The sequence below is a fragment of the Bos indicus genome, chromosome 9 (assembly GCF_029378745.1).
Source record: "Bos indicus isolate NIAB-ARS_2022 breed Sahiwal x Tharparkar chromosome 9, NIAB-ARS_B.indTharparkar_mat_pri_1.0, whole genome shotgun sequence".
Classification (NCBI taxonomy): domain Eukaryota; kingdom Metazoa; phylum Chordata; class Mammalia; order Artiodactyla; family Bovidae; genus Bos; species Bos indicus.
Window position 1 is genome coordinate 20,100,588 of NC_091768.1, and position 18,845 is coordinate 20,119,432.

At 42.2% G+C, this 18,845-nt stretch overlaps 1 protein-coding gene across 1 annotated transcript in view; it reads left to right on the plus strand.

Annotated features, from left to right (window-relative positions):
- The first annotated feature begins 900 nt into the window (after nt 1-900).
- BCKDHB (branched chain keto acid dehydrogenase E1 subunit beta) overlaps nt 901-18,845 on the plus strand; it is a 266,976-nt gene continuing 249,031 nt past the window's right edge. The window contains exons 1-3 of the mRNA XM_019967076.2: nt 901-1,135; nt 6,957-7,034; nt 9,668-9,736. Of these exons, the coding sequence (XP_019822635.2) occupies nt 940-1,135; nt 6,957-7,034; nt 9,668-9,736 (343 nt within the window). The 5' untranslated portion in view covers nt 901-939. The remainder of the gene's footprint in view (nt 1,136-6,956; nt 7,035-9,667; nt 9,737-18,845) is intronic.

The following is an 18,845-nucleotide window of genomic DNA, read 5'->3' on the forward strand; positions in this document are numbered from 1 at the left end:
CTGCTTGGGGCCTGTTCTTTTCCACTTTCATCGGATGGAAACACTTTCATTCTTCTCTCTACCATATTTTGCTGTAATGCGTAAATTCATAGATAGAGAAGGTATCCTTTTATTTTTATTTTGAAAGTGTACTTTGAAAAACATTTGAGTTTTTAAGAATAAAATTTACAAAGTTGATTATTTTAAATGTAAATTAAGAAGTTCTTAAATTCCCCAGGTCTCTAAGCTAATCAGGTCATTTTCGCTGCACCTGGGCAAAAATGCACCTGGATTCCTATGAAGTGGATTTGCAGGTAAAATAGAAGTTTTACCTCTTTCCCTCTCGTTTAAACCCAGAAAAACAAAATTAATAAAAGAAAATCAATACATACTTATTAAGCACACAGGGAGGGTTTGAATAAACAGCGGAGGCTTACAGCACTGATTCCCGCAGTGTTGTCGAAACCCCAAACTAATAACCAAATACCAATCCATAACCCTTTCCATTTCTTGGAGAATAATAGAGGTAAAGAATGGGAGAGGATAAGAAAGGGTTCAAAAGAAAACATAAATCTTAAGGTGAAAAAGCCATCAGAACCTCACGGCGCACATGACACTGGAAAAAGCAGGAACCCATGCCGAGTGGGGAACTGGCGGACAGGCGTGGGGAACCCCTGATCTCGTTGCGGACCCTACCAGGACTCCACCTCTAGGAACCATCTCATTGGAGCTCACCTGTCAGCTTGCACCCGCCCCAGCCCCCTTTCCGCATGCGCACCACGGTCCAAAGCGACTGGGTCGTCTCGAAGCACGACCCACCCCCCGAATTCCTGGTTCTGATTGGTCCGAGTGGCAGGCCCGCTCCTTAGGTCCAGCCAATGGAAAAGCCGCCTCGGCGCTCCGCCCTCCCGGCTGGCAGCTGGCGGCCCCGCAGCCTGCGAATCCGGGTGGTGAGCCGGGATGGCGGCTGTGGCGGCGTTCGCGGGCTGGCTGCTGCGGCTCCGTGCAGCCGGGGCCGACGGACCCTGGCGTCGGCTGTGTGGCGCGGGGCTGTCGAGGGGCTTCCTGCAGTCCGCCTCGGCCTACGGGGCTGCGGCCCAGAGGCGGCAGGTGGCTCACTTCACTTTCCAGCCTGACCCGGAGCCCGTGGAGTACGGTGAGCGAGGGGCTGCCCTGTCCGCTCCGCTGCAGCCCAGTCTCGCAGGCCCATGCGAGGTCACTGAGGGTGCCGCCCTGCCCGTCCTCGGCGGGGGCCGGCAAGCTGACCTCCTTGCATCGCAGCAGAGTCCCTGCCCTGCTCTCGAGAGTCCGCTACCTGTATGTCTGTGATTTCCTCCTTAGTTCCATGTTCGTGCTTTCGAGAGGCATCTCACTCGAGATGGGTGAGAGGGCGCGCGGGGTGTGCTAGGGCTGGAGAGTGCAGGGGCGTGCTTGGGAACGCCACCTTTTCTCCGTTCTCTTATCCTTGCTTTTTCAAGTCTGCCCCACCCCAGAGTTGTCCCAGCTTGCCCACGGACGTGCCACAAACTACAGGCAGAGAGGTATGTTTAAAGAAAAAAGCAGTCCCTCCTCCCTTTTGTGTTTTTGTTTCCTTTAGTAGAGAAAACAGAGGGACTAAAGTAACTCAAGTAATTGGTTTTCCCAAGGTCACAGAACAGCTTCTTCCTAGAGATGCGAAACAGCCATCTTCCTTTCTATCTGGGCCTAGCACTGAGCTTGTGCTGGGCAAGGCTGCCACTTAGCCAAGGAAGGGTAAGCGGTGTGGGTAATGGGCGGAGGAAGACATCGAGTACTTCCAACTGCGGCAAAGAATTGAGCACCTCTCACACCTGGCCTGATGGCAGTTGCATGACTGTTGTAGCTGAGTTTTCTGTAACCTCCGAAAGATCCAGTGCCTATCATCTCAACATTGGGAACAGTAGGAAAACAGTTAACTTTTCCTTGGCTGGCTAATCACTTCTCACATGCTAGAGCCGACTTTTGGGGAAGTGTGTCAGTATTTACTTGTGAGTAAGAAAAGTAAATATTTATTGAGCGCTAACCGCAGGCAGGCCCTGGACAGAGAAATTTACATTCATTCTCTTATTTGATGCTTAGGACAATCTTAAGAGGTAGGTAATCTTTTTTTTTTCCCCTCAGTTTTTCATTTGGGTAGCTGAGATCTTGAGATACTTTGTCCTGGATTACACAGAGAAGTTAGTGGTATAGTGTCGCAGAGTAGGAGACCACTCAAGCAACTTAGCATGCACACAGCTTTGGAATCTAATTATTCAGATTCCAGAGCTTCCATTCTAAACAATGTGCTAAACTTCATGTGGAAACTATTTACTAAGAGGTGTTCTGGTTTTGTGAAATAGTAGACACCATAAAGGTGAGCACAATTTTTTCTCACCAACAATATGAACCTTGAATTCTGTCTTCAAAGAAAGTAGCCCAATACTTGAGAAATAGCGCAGGTCTTCTTAACCTCCTTCCATAATTATGAAATTACTAAAGCTTGAGTAAAATGATAATAAAATGCTTGTTCTTATTATAAAAATAACAAAAGAATATTACAGATAATTTGAATAATAGAAAAAACAAAAAAGATAATCTCAACACCCACTACTGTAAATATTGCTAATATTTCTGGATGTATCTTTTAGGGATTTCATTCCAATTTAGTAGAATTAAAGAATTCCACTGATAAAATGGGGCTTTCCAGATGGCTCAGTGGTAGAGAATCTGCCTGCCAGTGCAGGAGACATGGGTTGGATTCCTGGGTTGGGAAGATCCCCTGGAAGAGGAAATGGCAACCCACTCCAGTATACTTGCCAGGATAATCCCGTGGACACAGGAGCCTAGTGGGCTACAGTCCATAGAGTCATAAAGAGTTGAATACAACTGAGTGAGCACACTAAAATGAATGGAATAAAAATTTCCCATAATTGTAGTTTTAATATAAATACAATTCGCATTATTTAATCAGAAGCATTTCCCCATATTGTTTTTTATAGCTTTCTTTAGAAAAATGTTTTGGGAATTCCCTGGGGGTCCAGTGTTTAGGACTCCATGCTTTCACAGTGGAGGTCCTGGGTCTAATCCCTGGTTGAGGGACTAAGATTCTGCAAGCTGTGTGACATAACCACCACCCCCCCCCCCCAAAAAAAAAAACCCCAACCAAAAAAAAAAACTTGTTCTGTTGAACAGAAACACTGTATAGGTCAGTGGTTAATATCTTGGCTCTAGAATCAGATTGGCCTAGGTTCCATCTTTATCCTTACCTATAACTTTAATAAACTTATCACTTAATCCTCTGTAAGCCTCAGTTTATGAGGACTTAATATTTACTTTGGAAGGTTTTTATGAGGACCAAATAAGGATAATGTGTGTAATGTACTTAACACAGTCTCTGACTGCTAAGAAGCAATCACTCAGAAAATAAATGGAAACATACCCTTATACTTTTGTTGTTATAGTTTTTGTGTTATAAATAATGCAGATGGAAACATTTCTTGTATCTTTTATGTATCTGAGATTATTTCTTTAGGATAAACAATAAATCCAGGGGTGAGATTTCCTACTTGAATATATGACCACATCTTTGGATTTTTAATGCATAGTTCGAATTACCAGTTGATAACTCGTATTTGCAGTATGAGTGTGAGTACTGGATATCATGCTAAAATCACAGGTGTGCTGTGATCCTGTGACATGGTAGGAAATACATATCTGGTGTTTGTTCTGTTCCTGGAACAGAACCCTTGAAAATTCTCATGATGATAGCAATAAAAATGTCTTTAGTTGTATTACTGTTTGGTAAGCCCTGAAGTTACCTAAGGGGCTTCCCAGGTATGCTAGTGGTTAAGAACCCTCCTGCCAATGCAAGAGATATGGGTTTGATTCCTTGGTCAAGAAAATCCCCTGGAAGAGGAGTGGCAGCCCACTCCAGTGCTCTTGCCCGGAGAATCCCATGGACAGAGGAGCCTGGTGGGCTTCTGTCCATGGTGTTGCAAAGTGTTGGACACGACTGAAGTGACTTAGCATACAGCACACAAAGTTACCCAAGGATGGGGATTATCACCAGATGTGCTTAGCGAGTTGGAACTTTCAGTCCCACCCCGCTCACCTCTGGAAAGGGTAGGGGGACCTCCAGGTCAGTGGATTGCCAATGGCCAGTGATTTAATCAGCCATGCCAATCTAGTGAAGCCTCCTTGAAACCCCAAAGAACAGGTTCTGAGAGCTTCCAAAGGAGTGATGCTCTCAGAGAACATCTCACATCTTTCCGCACACCTTGCTGTTTGCAGCTCTTCCATCTGGCTGTTCCTGAGTTATATGTATTTTATAATAAACTGGTGATCTAGTAAGTAAAATGTTTCTGAGTTCTGTGAGATGCTCTAGCAAATCAATTGAACCCAAGGAGGAGTTGTGGGAAGATTAGGCATACTTTATCAATAGTTTTTGCTGTCACCTCCAGGAAAATAAGTAATTCTAAGGAAAATAAATATTTAAATGATATTACCTCTGAATAACTTGTGATTTCTTCCTGACTCATCCATAAATCATACTGCATATTTAAAAAGAATCAAAAGTAAATATTGCTCTATTAAAAATTGTCATTTAAAGCTTTTAAAACCATCCAGTAGAAGAGTAGTTAATCTAAAACCCCAAAATTCTGATTCTGTTCAGAAAACTAAGTATTCAGGAGTGAAAGATTATGTGTTCATATGGAAATATAACCTTTAAATACCCTTACCTGTAAATTGTTTTCATATAAGATGAGCAAATTCTTTGTGGTTATCAAGCAATACTGTCCATATTCACCCTTGGAAACTTGCCAAGCTGCAGTTCACTGAGATATCTTAGGGGCATTCAGTATTAATTCAAATGATCAGCAGACTTGAAATAAATACTAGCATAGTTGTTTAGGCATTTTCATTCTCCCTAGAGTCTTAGCTGTGAAAATCCTCATAGATTTTCATAGATAAAAATTTTACTTTAGGAAATGTTTGAAAGAGGAGAAGGAGTGGGAATGTCATGGTGGTTGAGAAAACAGTTTACCCTAAACCATCATCATCTGATACCCAGCATCAGTCAAATCTTCCAAGAATTTTTCTAGAATGGAGAAAAGGATTTAAGCAAAGTACCTATTAAATGATTTATTCTTAGCCTGAAGAAAAATAACTTGTGAGGTAATTATGGACATGGAGTGTGATGGTGATATGACAACAATTTCTTGAATAAATTCCTATTCTCCACACCAGAAATATGAGTAGAAACAGGCTTTATTATGGGCTCAGAAGGCAGCGGGGCAGATCTGATTGAGTATTTGTTGTTCAGTTGCTGAGTTGTGTCTGACTCTTTGTGACCCCATGGACTGCAGCACACCAGGCTTCCCTGTCCTTCACTGTCTCTTGGAGGTTGCTCAAACCTGTGTGCATTGAGTCGGTGATCATACAGACTGTCATTCAGCAGTGTGGAAGGGATCAGAGAGATGTGTGAGTCCAGAGCTGGACAGAGAATCAGAAGGCTGGGTGTCAGTGGAAGATGGCAAATTGGAGGTGTCCTGAGTCAGAGCCTGCTGTGGAGCCAGGCTGTTCTGGGGATAGGTCTCCAGGAAAAGGACAGGTGACCAGGGTCTCATGGCTGCAGGTTGAAGGCAACAGCAGTTGCTGTTGTGATCCAGCCTGGGAATTAGACCTTGGCTTTGAGGACACACAGGCAGCTGCAGTTCACAGAATTTAGGTGGGCCAGTGGTTGGGGAATAAGCAACAGGCATTGGAATTTGATAACTGCATGGCTATGGATTAAGGTGCATGGATCAGGCACTGACATGAAGACAGTGGTGGTTTAGTTGCTAAGTCATGTCCAACTCTTGCAACCCCATAGACTGTAGCCTGCCAGGCTCCTTCCTCTTTCCATGGGGATTCTCCAGGCAAGAATACTGGAGTGGATTGCCATTTCCTTCTCCAGGGGATCTTCCTGACCCAGGAATTGAACCCGGGTCTCCTTCATTGCAGGCAGATTCTTTATCAACTGAGCTACGAAGACAGAGCTTGAGCATCAGAGAAGACATGGGCAGAAAGGAACTTTTTTTTGCTCTGAGTTGTGTTTTCACAGATGATTTGACCCTAAATTTCTAGGAAGACCATGGGCACTGGGCAGCACTGAGGCTTAAATCAAAGCCCTAAAATCATGATTATTTCTGAATTCTGACATTTGGAACTTTATCAAATAAAGCTTCATACCATTCAGAATAATGGCCAAGGTCAACATGAAGCACAGAGACACAGTCCCGAGTCTAACAAAAGTCAGCTAGTATTTATTCAGTGCTCACTGGTCATGCACTCTTCACTGTTCTGTGCATTTATTGTTCCATTTAATCGTCTTAACAGCCCATTTAGGGGGATAGAGATTGGCTGACAGAGATTCTACTTGAGCAATAAGATAATAGGAAGGACCAAGGCATGGGATTGTAGAGTTATCCAAACAGTTCTGGGCGCTGAAGTTCTTTTAGCCTTTCTCATTGTTTATGGTCCATGGCTATTTGCTCTTATTGGCGCATTTAACACATGCCATTGGTCATGTGTATTTGTTATGACCTATGTTCCTAAAACCCATCCAGGGCATCTTCCCAGACCCCTCCCACTCTGCTTGCTTCTCTATACTGACTTTGCTTACCTTTTACTTATGTGGACACATATTTGTTCAACTTTATTGTATTCTTTCTTTCTTTTTTTTTTTTTAGTAGTTGTTTTTAAATTGTTTAATATGTTTCAGTTTTGGCTCCTCAACAAGCATCTTAAAGTTGTATTGCTTTTATATCTTCCACAGAGACCTTACCATGGTAAATAATCCAGTAAATTTGTGTAATATATTCCATGCTTTCCTTTCTACCTTGGCTTTAATCAAAGTTTAATTGACTGTTAAAAAACTGATTATTTTTTATGTAATAATACATGATTTTTTCTTTTTTCTTTTTTTAAAATTTTCACAGGGCAGACTCAGAAAATGAATCTCTTCCAGGCAGTAACAAGTGCCTTAGATAACTCATTGGCCAAAGATCCTACGGCAGGTAAACTTCCTTGGTGCTTGACTGTGGTTGTTGTTGTTTAGTTGCTAAGTCATGTCCGACTGTTTTGCAACCCTATGGACTGTAGCCCACCTGACTCCCCTGTCCATGGGATTTCCCAGTCAAGAATACTGGCGTGGGTTGCCATTTCTTTCTCCAGGGGATCTTTCTGACCCAGGGATCGAACCCTCGTCTTCTGCATTGGCAGGCAGATTTGTTACTGCTGAGCCACCAGGGAAGCCCTGCTTGACTATGGTAGTTGTGTTAATTCAGAATTGAAGATTTGCTGTAAATGTTTGGAGCTCAATGGATAGCATTATATCTACTTGAAATTTTAAAAAAAAATTTATTATTATTTTTTTTACTTTACAATATTGTATTGGTTTTGCCATACATCAACATGCATCTGCCACAGGTGTACACATGTTCCCCATCCTGAACCCCCCTCCCACCTCCCTCCCCATACCATCCCTCTGGGTCATCCCAGTGCACCAGCCCCAAGCTTCCTGTATCTTGTGTCGAACCTGGACTGGCAATTCATTTCTTATATGATATTATACATGTTTTAATGCCATTCTCCCAAATCATTCCCTGCCCCCTCAACCCCCCCCACCCCCCCACCCCCGCCCCCCAGCACAGAGTCCAAAAGACTATTCTATACATCTGTGTCTCTTTTGCTGTCTCGCATACAGGGTCATCGTTACCATCTTTCTAAATTCCATATATATGCATTAGTATACTGTATTGGTGTTTTTCTTTCTGGCTTACTTCACTCTGTATAATAGGCTCCAGTGTCATCCACCTCATTAGAAGTGATTCAAATGTATTCTTTTTAATGCCTGAGTAATACTCCATTGTGTCTATGTACCACAGCTTTCTTATCCATTCATCTGCTGATGGACATCTAGGTTGCTTCCTTGAAATTTTTATAAGACCTGAACAAATGCTTAAGGCTAAATAATCAAATTATGATATTAAACACATTTTTATCCTCTTATTATGAATTAGTTCTCATGTATATCTGACACTGACATTATTAAATTAATTTTTTTCCATGGTATGTGTGGTCCTGATAATACATTAACATAATACCTTTTAAAATATGTGCTGTTGTTTGTCTAGCATATAGAAAAAGTGGAAAATACCACTTTGTTCAGCTATCTATTTATTGATATAAAATTAAAGTTTAGTTCTGTGCTTTCCTTTGGGATACATTATCATTCAACTTGTAAGATTTTTTTTGGAAAATAACTTTAATATTAATAATTAACTTTATGAGTACCTCATCTTACTAAATTATTGATATAAAAAGAGTTGTGCTGCTGTGCGTTTTCTAAATTAGATTGACTTGGCTTTATATGTATATTTAGTATACCTTGGGTTTCCCCTTGAGAATCTCAGTTTTTAAGGTCAAGTGGAAAGCAGGTTAGTTTTTAGGAGAAGTGAGAGCTGGACTTGCTTTGTTTTGAAACAGAATGACTGATATAGTCATGTAGATAAGGGTGAGTTATTTTCTTGAGGTCTTTGGAGCTGGTGAGGTGCATTAATGGCACTAGAATTCAGCTTTGTGAACATCCCCTTATTCAGTTTAATTTGCCTTGCCTACGTAGCACCCCTGAGTTTTCACCAGAACGATTCTTTGCCTTGCTCTTTACATTCCATTGTACTTGCAGTCTATGTCACTTTCCTGCTGCTGCTAAGGCTCTTCAGTCGTGTCCGACTCTGTGCCACCCCATAGATGGGCAGCCCACCAGGCTCCCCTGTCCCTGGGATTCTCCAGGCAAGAACATTGGAGTGGGTTGCCATTTCCTTCTCCACTTTCCTACTTGTCACTATTCTCTCAGCTTGAAATGCTGTTCTTTCAGCTTCTTCAAATTGCTGACTCTCATTGTATATGGTATATTAGAAAAAAAAAAAGAAAATCAGGGGACTTCCCTGGTGGTCCAGTGGTTAAGACTTCGCCTTTCAATGCAGGGGGTGCGGGTTAGATCCCAGATTGGAAAGCTAAGATCCCATATGCCTTGCAACAAAAGAACCAAAAACATAAAAACAGAAGCAATATTGTAACATTCAATTAAAGACTTGAAAAATGATCCACAGGATTCTTTAAAAAAGGGAGGGGGAATCATTAACCTCCTCCCGCTCCCCGCCCAAGCCAGTAGAAACACCCCTCAAACGCCACTGCCCAAGGGACATATAAGCCTAGAGTGTGAGTCACAGTTCTGCCTCTTGCTTTTTGGCTTGTTAAGTTACTTGACTACTTTTCTGACCTCATTTCCTTCATGGGTGAAACAAGGTGAGGTTCCAGATTAGTGTTTCTTTCACAACGGAGGATCCTCCCCGTGCACTTCACACTGTCTGGAGACCCTGTTGGCTGTTACCACTCTGTGCAGTCAGCAGCCCACCCACTGCACGGAGACCAGGTGTGTTGCTCTGTGCCTACAATGCACAGGACAGGCCACTATGACAGAAGGATCATCCAGTCCAAAGTGTCACTAAGGTCTAAATTGGCAAACCTTGCTTTAGATCTCAGGATCCATTTCTGTTTTCTAATTTCGTATGTAGACACTTACATTACTTATTGTTAGACTCATTTAGGAATGATTAGATACAACATGTTCTTTATTATTTTTCAGTAATATTTGGTGAAGACGTTGCCTTTGGTGGAGTCTTTAGATGTACTGTCGGCTTGCGAGACAAGTATGGTAAGTTAGTATCCTTATATATGAACAGTATTCCTGTAGAGTTTACACATCTTGGCAGTACAAAGTATGCCTGTTAAAATGTTTGCCATGTCCTTATTGCATCGTCAGATTCCTTTTGTCTCCACAGCCACCTCCAGACTCCTTTGGCCTAAGTTTCACTAAATGTGTTCTAACTGTAGCTTCCCTCTGGTCTAGTTCATATTCTGTGTATTATAGATTCCAAAGTATTCTACATTAAGTGTATTGTTTGTCATGTCATTCATACATCTGGGAATCTTCAACCTCTTATTGCTGCCCTGCCTTTGCCAGTTTCAGTCCCATTCAAAGTTCTGCCCTATTGGTCACTGCTAATAGATTTCATCTTTTATTATGTGCATTAGGATTCTCCAGAGAAATCAAACCATTAGGATATACCTATGTGTGAGTAGGTGTGTGTGTGTGTATAAAATATACCTGTATATGTATATATTTTTATATCTATATGTGCTGTAGTGTGCTCAGTCGCTTCAGTCATGTCCAGCTCTCTGACCCCATGGACCCTAGTTCGCCAGGCTCCTCTGTCCATGGGATTTTCTGAGCAAGAATATTGGAGTGTGTTTCCATGCCTTCCTCCAGGGGACCCTCATGACTCAGAGATCTCCTGTATCTTCTGCAATGCAGGTGGATTTTTTTTTTTTTTTTTTTTTGCCTCTGAGCCTCTGGGGACGCCCCATCTGTATCTATGTTTATACCTGTACATACTTCCCAGATGGTGCTAGTGGTAAAGAACCCGCCTGCCAATGCAGGAGACATGAGAGACACGGGCTCGATCCCTGGGTTGGGAAGATGCCCTGGAGGAGGAAATGGCAACCCATTCCAGTATTTTTGCCTGGAGAATCCCTTGGACAGAAGAGTCACCGGTTACGGTCCATAGGGTTACAAAAAGTCAGACAGGACTGAGGCGGCTTAGCACAATACATAGATCTATATTGAGAGAGCGAGAATCAGAGATCTATATTTTAAGGAATTGGCTCACACCATAGTGGGGCTCACAACTCAGAAATCTGTAGGGCAAGCCAGCCGACTAGAAAACCAAGCAGTCTTCAGGACAAATTTCTTCTGGTTTGGGAAACCTTAGTCTTTCCCTTTAAGGCCTTCAAGTGATTGGATGAAGCCCATCCACATTAAGAAGGATAATCTGGTTTACTTAGATGTTAATCACGTCTAAAAATATCTTCCCAGAGTATCTAGACTGGTATCTGACAACCGGGCCATATCACCTAGCCAGCTGGACACCTGTTATTAAGCATCGCAGCATCCTTCCACGTTTCATCCCCGCCAGTCAGTATCTTCTGCCTGGCACGTGATCCATTTCTGCCCATTGCTGTCGCTTACTTCATTCAACTCAGAGTTAAAGCCATCAGAGGAGGCATACTGGCCCATTCCAACATCCTCACAGCAGATTTGCTCTGTAAGGCATGCGTTCCAACGCCTTGCTGTTGCGCTGCCTTCCTTGGAGGCGCTTTGACCTTTCGTCTGTTTCTTCAGTCTTATCTAATCTGGAAATCAAAGCAGTTGAGTTTGGGTAGGAGTTGACACTTGCCTTCCTTCTGGCCTTTACCACTGCCCTGTAAAGCTCATGTGGGTGGAAAAAGGAGTGAGGGGCTTTAAGATTTTTTTTTCCTCCCAGTTTTTCCTTCTTGTTCCCCTCTTCCTCTGATGTTATACTTGCATCCAGGAAACCCTAGCTGAATCCAGGAAATCAAGTGTTCCATCCCACTTGTCAGGAGCTCTCAGGTAGTTCTTTCCCCTTCCCTTTACACCAGTTTGGTTTGGGTCCTGTCCCTCTCTTCTTTCTCCTCGCTGTCTATTTTAATAGAGTCGAGATTGCTGGTTGCATCTCAGCCATCTCAAACTATCTCAATTAGCCCCAGCTAATTCTGACTGCTAGAGACTTTAGATCTTCAAAAAGAAATCAAAGGGACTTCCCTGCTGGTTCAGTGGTTGGAAATTTGCCTCCCAATCAGGGGATGTGGGTTCCATTCCTGATTGGGAAACTAAAAGTCCACATGCTGTGGGGCAGCTAAGCCCTGTGCACTGCGACCGCTGAAGCCTGCAGGCTTTAAGAGCCCGTGCTCTGTACCAGGGGAAACGTGTGTCCTGCAACTAGAGGAAGCCCTCACCCTGCAAAGAAGACCCAGTGTAGCCAAACAAACAAACAAAAAAAATAGAAACCTTTATGCATTTGCTTTCTAAATGCATATGCATTATAGGAAATTTGCAAGATGTAGAAAAGCATAATGGAGAAGGCAATGGCACCCCACTCCAGTACTCTTGCCTGGGAAATCCCATGGACGGAGGAGCCTGGTAGGCTTGCAGTCCATGGGGTCGCTAAGAGTCGGACACGACTTAGCGACTTCACTTTCACTTTCCACTTTCATGCATTTGAGAAGGAAATGGCAACCCACTCCAGTGTTCTTGCCTGGAGAATCCCGGGGACGGGGGAGCCTGATAGGCTGCCGTCTATGGGGTCACACAGAGTCGGACACGACTGAAGTGACTTAGCAGCAGCAGCAGAAAAGCATAAAGAAGAAAATAAAAATTGCCCAAACCAGCAGAGAGAAACTCGAGAAAACCACTATACATATCTTGATATTATATACACTTCAAGGACATATTTGAATATATTTATATATATTAACTAATATTTAAAGTGTAGAATTAGACTTTTTTTTTCCTTAGGATTTTTGACTCTGTTTACATTGCCCATCTGTTGTTGCTTGCTGTCTGTTTTGTCCAGTAGAGATCTTAGCATATTAATCACGTGTGTGTGCGTGCGTGCCTGCTCAGTCGCTCAGTCGTGACTCTTTGCAACCCTATGGACTATGGCCCTCCAGGTTTTTCTGTCCATGGGATTCTCCAGGCAAGAATACTGGAGTGGGTTGCCATTTCCTTCTCCAGGGGATTTTCCAGACCCAGGGATTGAACTGGCGTCTCCTGTATCTGCTGCATTGCAGACGCATTCTTTACTGCTGAGCCACCAGGGAAGCCTAGCGTATTAATCATAGTTGTTTTAAATCCCCAGTCTGATAATTCCAGCATCCTTGCCACATCTGGTTCTGATGCCTGTGCTGTCTCTTCAAACTGTGCTTTTTGCCTTTTGGTGTGCCTTGTCATTCTTCCCTTGTTAGCCAGACGTGATGCATTGGGTAAAAGGAACTGCTGTAAATAGGCCTTTAGGAATGAGGCGGTGAGGTGTTCGTGGGGTAAGGGACAGTGTTCTGTAATCCTCTGATTTGGTTTGTCTTTTAAGTGAGCCTGTGCCCTTGGACCATGAGTTTCCCAAATGTTTCTCAGCTTTTTCTCTCCACCTCTGGTAGAACTGGGTGGCTAGAGAGCGGGAGTTGGGTCTTTTCCTGCCTTGAGGTCAGCTGGGTTCTGATGCTACACAGGCGTTTGGGCTGTGCTTAACTAGCAGGTTTTACTTGAAATGGGAGTGGTTCAGAATGGTTCCTTGTTTACTTCGCCTACTGGAGGCAAGAGGGGATTTTCTCTGACATTTACTATGGAAACCTGATCAAGCTCCTGAAGGGAAACTTCACAAAATTGTAGGGGGGCCCCCTATGACTGGGTCTTCTGAGTTTTTAGCTCTCAGACTTGTCCTCACGAAGCTCCAACAGTTCCTCAGCTACAGCCCAGGTTTCCCACCCCACTTCTGGTCTCTGCTCTGCACAGTCGAGAGTCCCTGTATTCACTGGTCTGCTCTCCATTCTTGGGGATAGCCGTTTGCTCTGTGCCTTTGCTTCTCTAGCGGGTCCAGGAAAAGTTGTTGATTTTACAGCGTGTTCCGCTTTTTACTTCCTGTGAGGAAGGCTTGGTGACTTCCAAGCTTCTTCCGAATTTCCATCTCCAGTCCAGACCTCGGGCCTGAGCGCCACCTCTGTGTGTACTGCCCCTCACCCCACTGCAGTCTTCACCTGGGTGTTCCCGTCACTTCAGCCTCAGCACTTCCAAGCTCATGTTTGCAAACTCAGCTGAATTTATTATGTTCTCCCAGAAAATCCACGCCTCCTCCTACATTTCTTAGCAAATATACCATCGTCCACTTGGTTACTTAAGCCGGAAAACTGAGGAGGTCCTAGTCTCTTCCCTCTTCCTCATTCGCCAAGTTCATCAGGTCCTCTGATTTTATCTTCAGTTTGTCTTTACCGCGGCCTCTCCTTTCCATCCTCACCGCCCTGGAGGCTCACTTTGGATCCGAATCGTCTCTGCTTGGATAGTGGCCTTGCTTCTCTTAGTAATCACCCTCCCTTCTGTCCCAACCTTGATGTCAGTGTGATCAACCTAAAATGTGCATTTCTTGGCAGAATATGCAGGAGATTTTGAGATCTGCCCTCTTCCCACTCACCTGGCCTCATTTCTTTTATTAAAACTGAATTATTTCCCCTTAAGCCTGTGTGTTTTTCATCTCTCTTCCATTGCACGTGCAGTTTGGATCCCCCCCTCCCCACCCCACTTAATTCCCTGGGGAAACTCCTCTTTTACCTTCACAGGTCTTCTTTTTAAGGCTCTTCCTAAAAGAAAACAAACCAATCAAAAAGTGGGCAAAAGATTTCAACAGAAAAAAATTTCTCCAAGGAAGACATACAAGCGGCCAAACAGTACATGAAAATATGCTCAATGTCAGTAATTCTTAGAGAAATGCAAATCAAAACTACACTGAGATATCACTCACCTCACATTAAAATGGCCAACATCAAAACGCCTATGAATAATAAATGCTGGAGAGAGTGGGGAGAAAAGGGAACCCGCCTACACTACTGGTGGGAATGTAAACTGGTACAGTTACTATGGAGGATATGAAGTTTCCTTAAACAACTAAAAAGTATTTTTTACTTTGATCACTGGTATTTCCCCGGTGATCCAGTGGTTAAGAATCTGCCTGCCAATGCAGGGGATATGGGTTTGATTCCTGGTCTGGGAACTAAGATCCCAAATGCCACGGGGCAGCCAAGCCTGTGGGCCGCAGCTACTGAGCCTGTGCTCTAGAGCCTGTGCTCACGGTACAGCCAGAGAGAAAGCCTGTGTGCCATAACTCCTGAAGCTCCTGCGCCCTGCAGCCTGTGTCCTGCAACGAGAGAAGTCACTGCAGTGAAAAGCTGTGCACTGCAAGCAGAGAGTAGCGCCTGCTTGTCGCAACTAGAGAAAGCCTGCGTGTAGCAATGAACCCTCAGTGCAGCCAAAAATAAGAAATAAAAAGCAAGCAAACTAAAGATGAAGTTGCCATACGATCCTGCAATCCCACTTCTGGGCATATATCCAGAGAATACCATAATTTGAAAAGACACATAGACCCCAATGTTCATTGCAGCACTGTTTACAGTAGCCAAGACGTGGAAGCAACCTAAATGTCCATCAGCAGATGAATGGATAAGGAAGATTCAGTACATACATATGATGGAAACTTCGCCATAAAAAAAGAATGAAATAATACCATTTGTAGCAACATGAATGGACCTAGAGATTATCATACTAAGTGAAATAAATCAGATAGAAAGATAAATAGCACGTGATATCACTTATATGTGGAATCTAAAAAAAGAAAAAGATATAAATGAACTCATTTCCAAAACAGAAAGAGACTCAGTCATAGAAAACAAACTTACAGTTACCAAAGGGAAAAGGATGGGAGAGGGCTAAGTTAGGAGTTTGGGATTAACATATACACGCTCCTATATATAAAATAGATAACCAACAAGGACCTACAGTATAGCACAGGGAACTATACTCAATGTTTTGTAATTACCTATTAACATAAGGGAAGAGAATCTGAAGAAGGAAAAATGTATACATATTTTTTCTTCTTCAGACTCTCAAATTCTTCATGTATATACATTATATATGAATATATGAATTGCTGGGCTGTATGCCTGAAACTACTGTTGCCAAGAAGAGAGAAAAAGGTTCTTCCTGACTCTCCGAGCTAATCCAGTCACTGCTTTATCACTGTTCAGATGCTTACATCTTTTGCATATTGCAAAATTACATGTTGTAATTGTCTTCCCAAGAGATTTCTACACCGGGCAACTTCTCCAAGGCAGTAGGCATTTAAGTCATCTTGGATCCTCAGCTTCTAATATATATTCTAATACTATCAGACAGTATTGATTGAGTGAATGTTGCTGAGTGTAGTTACCCTTCACTTCTTTCACCAAGACAGGGGCCTGCTGCCTCAGAAAGGGGATTTCCTTATTTCCCTTTAATGATTTTAGTTGGTCCCATTTTTCCTTAAAAATAGCTTAAACCAGGGAGAAACTAGCTATCACTTGAAAAAGTCCACTGCTCATAGAAGGCGCTGGAAGATTTATGTTTACATGACGAGGAGTTGAGCTAATTAACAGCTATTTAATTCTGAGCTTTACTGTAAGCGGATGTTGTGAATTTTTACACTAGCTTTAGGACTATGAATTCGAATTTTGAATAATTCCAGATCAATATGAACAATTAAATCACCATCACTCTAAGAGGAAATGAACTTGTTTTCAGGAGTGAAGAATAAAGGAAATGGGGAAGATAAATCTATCCAAACAGAACTTTTTGTATATTTAAGAAATAGCACATCTTTTAAAAATACTGTTCTACCCTTTTGAGTATATGCTGGGAATTTAAAGCTACACAGAAACATTCTTGGCTTGGTAGTCTCTTTTTTTTAAGTTAAAAGATTTCATATTTATTTAATTAAAAATTTTTTAATTGAAATATAATTGATTTACAATATTTTGTTTCAGGTGTACAACAAAGTGGTTCAGTTATACATATTTATATGTATTCAAATCTATATATTTTTAAAGATTCTTTTCCATTATAGTTTATTACAAGATATTGAATATAGTTCCCTGTGCTATACAGAAAATCATTGTTGTTTAAAGATTTTGTATTGAAAAGAATTACAAAGATTATGTTGATGTTACTGAATGCTTTGAATACAGCAGGAAAACCTCTTCTGGGGAATTGATTTACTTTCTGGGGAGAGCTGGGTGTTGAGAAGGGATCGGCCAGTAGGTGGCAGCCTACACTTTGAAATGAGACCGTCCCTATTGAGGGTTTTAAATTCGACCAGAAGAGAGTTTGGATTGAGGGTTACTGACATAATAAATATTGTCAAGCTGAATACTACTTAATATTACAAATAAGAAATTGGCTAATTAGGGGCAATGCTATTAAAACAAACTAAGGGAGATAGAACTTAAAAAAATTTTTTTTTGGTATGCCATGTGGGATCTTATGTCCCTTATCAAGGATTGAGTCTGTGCCCCTTGCATTGGAAGGGCAGAGTCTTAACCCTGGAACCACCAGGGAAATCCTAAGAGAGAGCTGTTTTGTACCCCAGATAACCGAGATGAGTGCGAGTTTAGCATCACCAATCTGCATCTCTGCTTCCTGGTCCTTTGACAGAACAGAAAAAGAGTGCTTGGAAACACTTGAACATAGTAAAACGTAACCTCATTAACACACGGCGGGTTTACCTTTTTATGTGAGATAACTCCTTGATGGCCAGTTCGATCCCAGGTCAGGAAGATCCCCTGGAGAAGGAGATGGCAACCCACCCCAGGATCCTTGCCTGGGAAATCCCATGGACAGAGAAGCCTGGTGAGCTCCACTCTGTGGAGTCTCAGAGTCAGACACAGCTGGGTGACCAAGCGTGCGTGCATGGAGGTGAGAGAAGGAACAGCAGAGGACTTGCTGAATCCATTTACGGGCCTAACCATCTGCCTTTTCATGGGATTTGATGTTTTTCCATGACTATTCATTTCTGTCCACCTCGACTGTGGCTTGTAGCAGGATGGGAAAAGGAATATAATCACTCACTTGTTTTCTTATGTAAACTGCAGAGAAATTGTATAACCAGATGCTTTAAGACACTGAATTCGGGAAGGAAAACTAGGACAGGCATGGGGAGAAGGCGAGTTTTCTTCTGTCATCTGCCAGTGTTTGGAAATTGACTTTGAGCTGCAGCATACTTGTCAGTAAAGTGAAAGGAGAGCATGTGTTTAGGTATTCTTTTATCTTTTTTAGAAAGAGGAACACATTTGCTTTAGGCTTTAATTTCTTTTACATTAAGAGGTTTTATGAGTATAATAATTATGCCGTCTTAGAACTGTGGTCTGCTTTGGGCACTTAATTCTCTCTTTTTAATATTGTTGGGGTATTGTTGATCTACAATGTTGTATCAGTTTCAGGTGTACAGCAAAGTGATTCAGTTATACATACACATATATTCATTATTTTTCAGATTCTGTCCCCATGTTAGTATTACAGAATATTGGATAAAGCTTCCTGTGCTATACAATACCTTGTTGATTATCTGCTTTAATAGAGAGTAGTTATGTATTTCTTAATTTTCTCTTAAAGAGTCCCCTTTCCAGTATACGTTTTAAATGTGGAGGCTGAAGGCAGAGTCTTTTGACATGTCTCATACTTGTACCTGAAATAGGAAATTAGCATCTGCAGCAGGAAAAAGTGAGCTTACATTATATGTTGCTCCTGCAAAGAGAGGGTTACTCGAATGATGACCATTCTCTTGGATCCCGTGTCAAATTCCACTGAAGAAACGGAGTCTGTGAGATGGGATTCGGCCTCTGGCCAGTTAAAACTAATTTTGCTGGGAAAAAACAATTTGGTGAACCAGTGACAGTTCTCTGGGAATATGGACTACCTGACTTATCTCTGCGCTTGAAGTATATACATTTAAGACTTCAGGACAGACTGAATACCAGATTTAGACTGTAAGGTATCTTAACTGTTCCATGAATTTGGAGCAAAAACAAGAATTCATAAGATGGTGTAAACTTTTTTTTTCTAATATGCTTAAAAAACTGTTTTAAAAGGATTGCTAGTAGTTGTGCTTTTCTTCCTTCCTAGAAGTCAGGCACTTCACATTGCTCCTGCTATTATAAGGCCCCTTGTTTACTAAAAGCACACATGTAGACACATTAGTTAAAGAACATGTCAAAATGCCTTTCTTTTTATCCAGTTGAAGGAGTTATCCTCAAAAATGGGATGAATGTATTATTAGCATATACTTTACTTGTATTAGTTTCCTTTACATATTTCTTTAATGTCTTTTTGT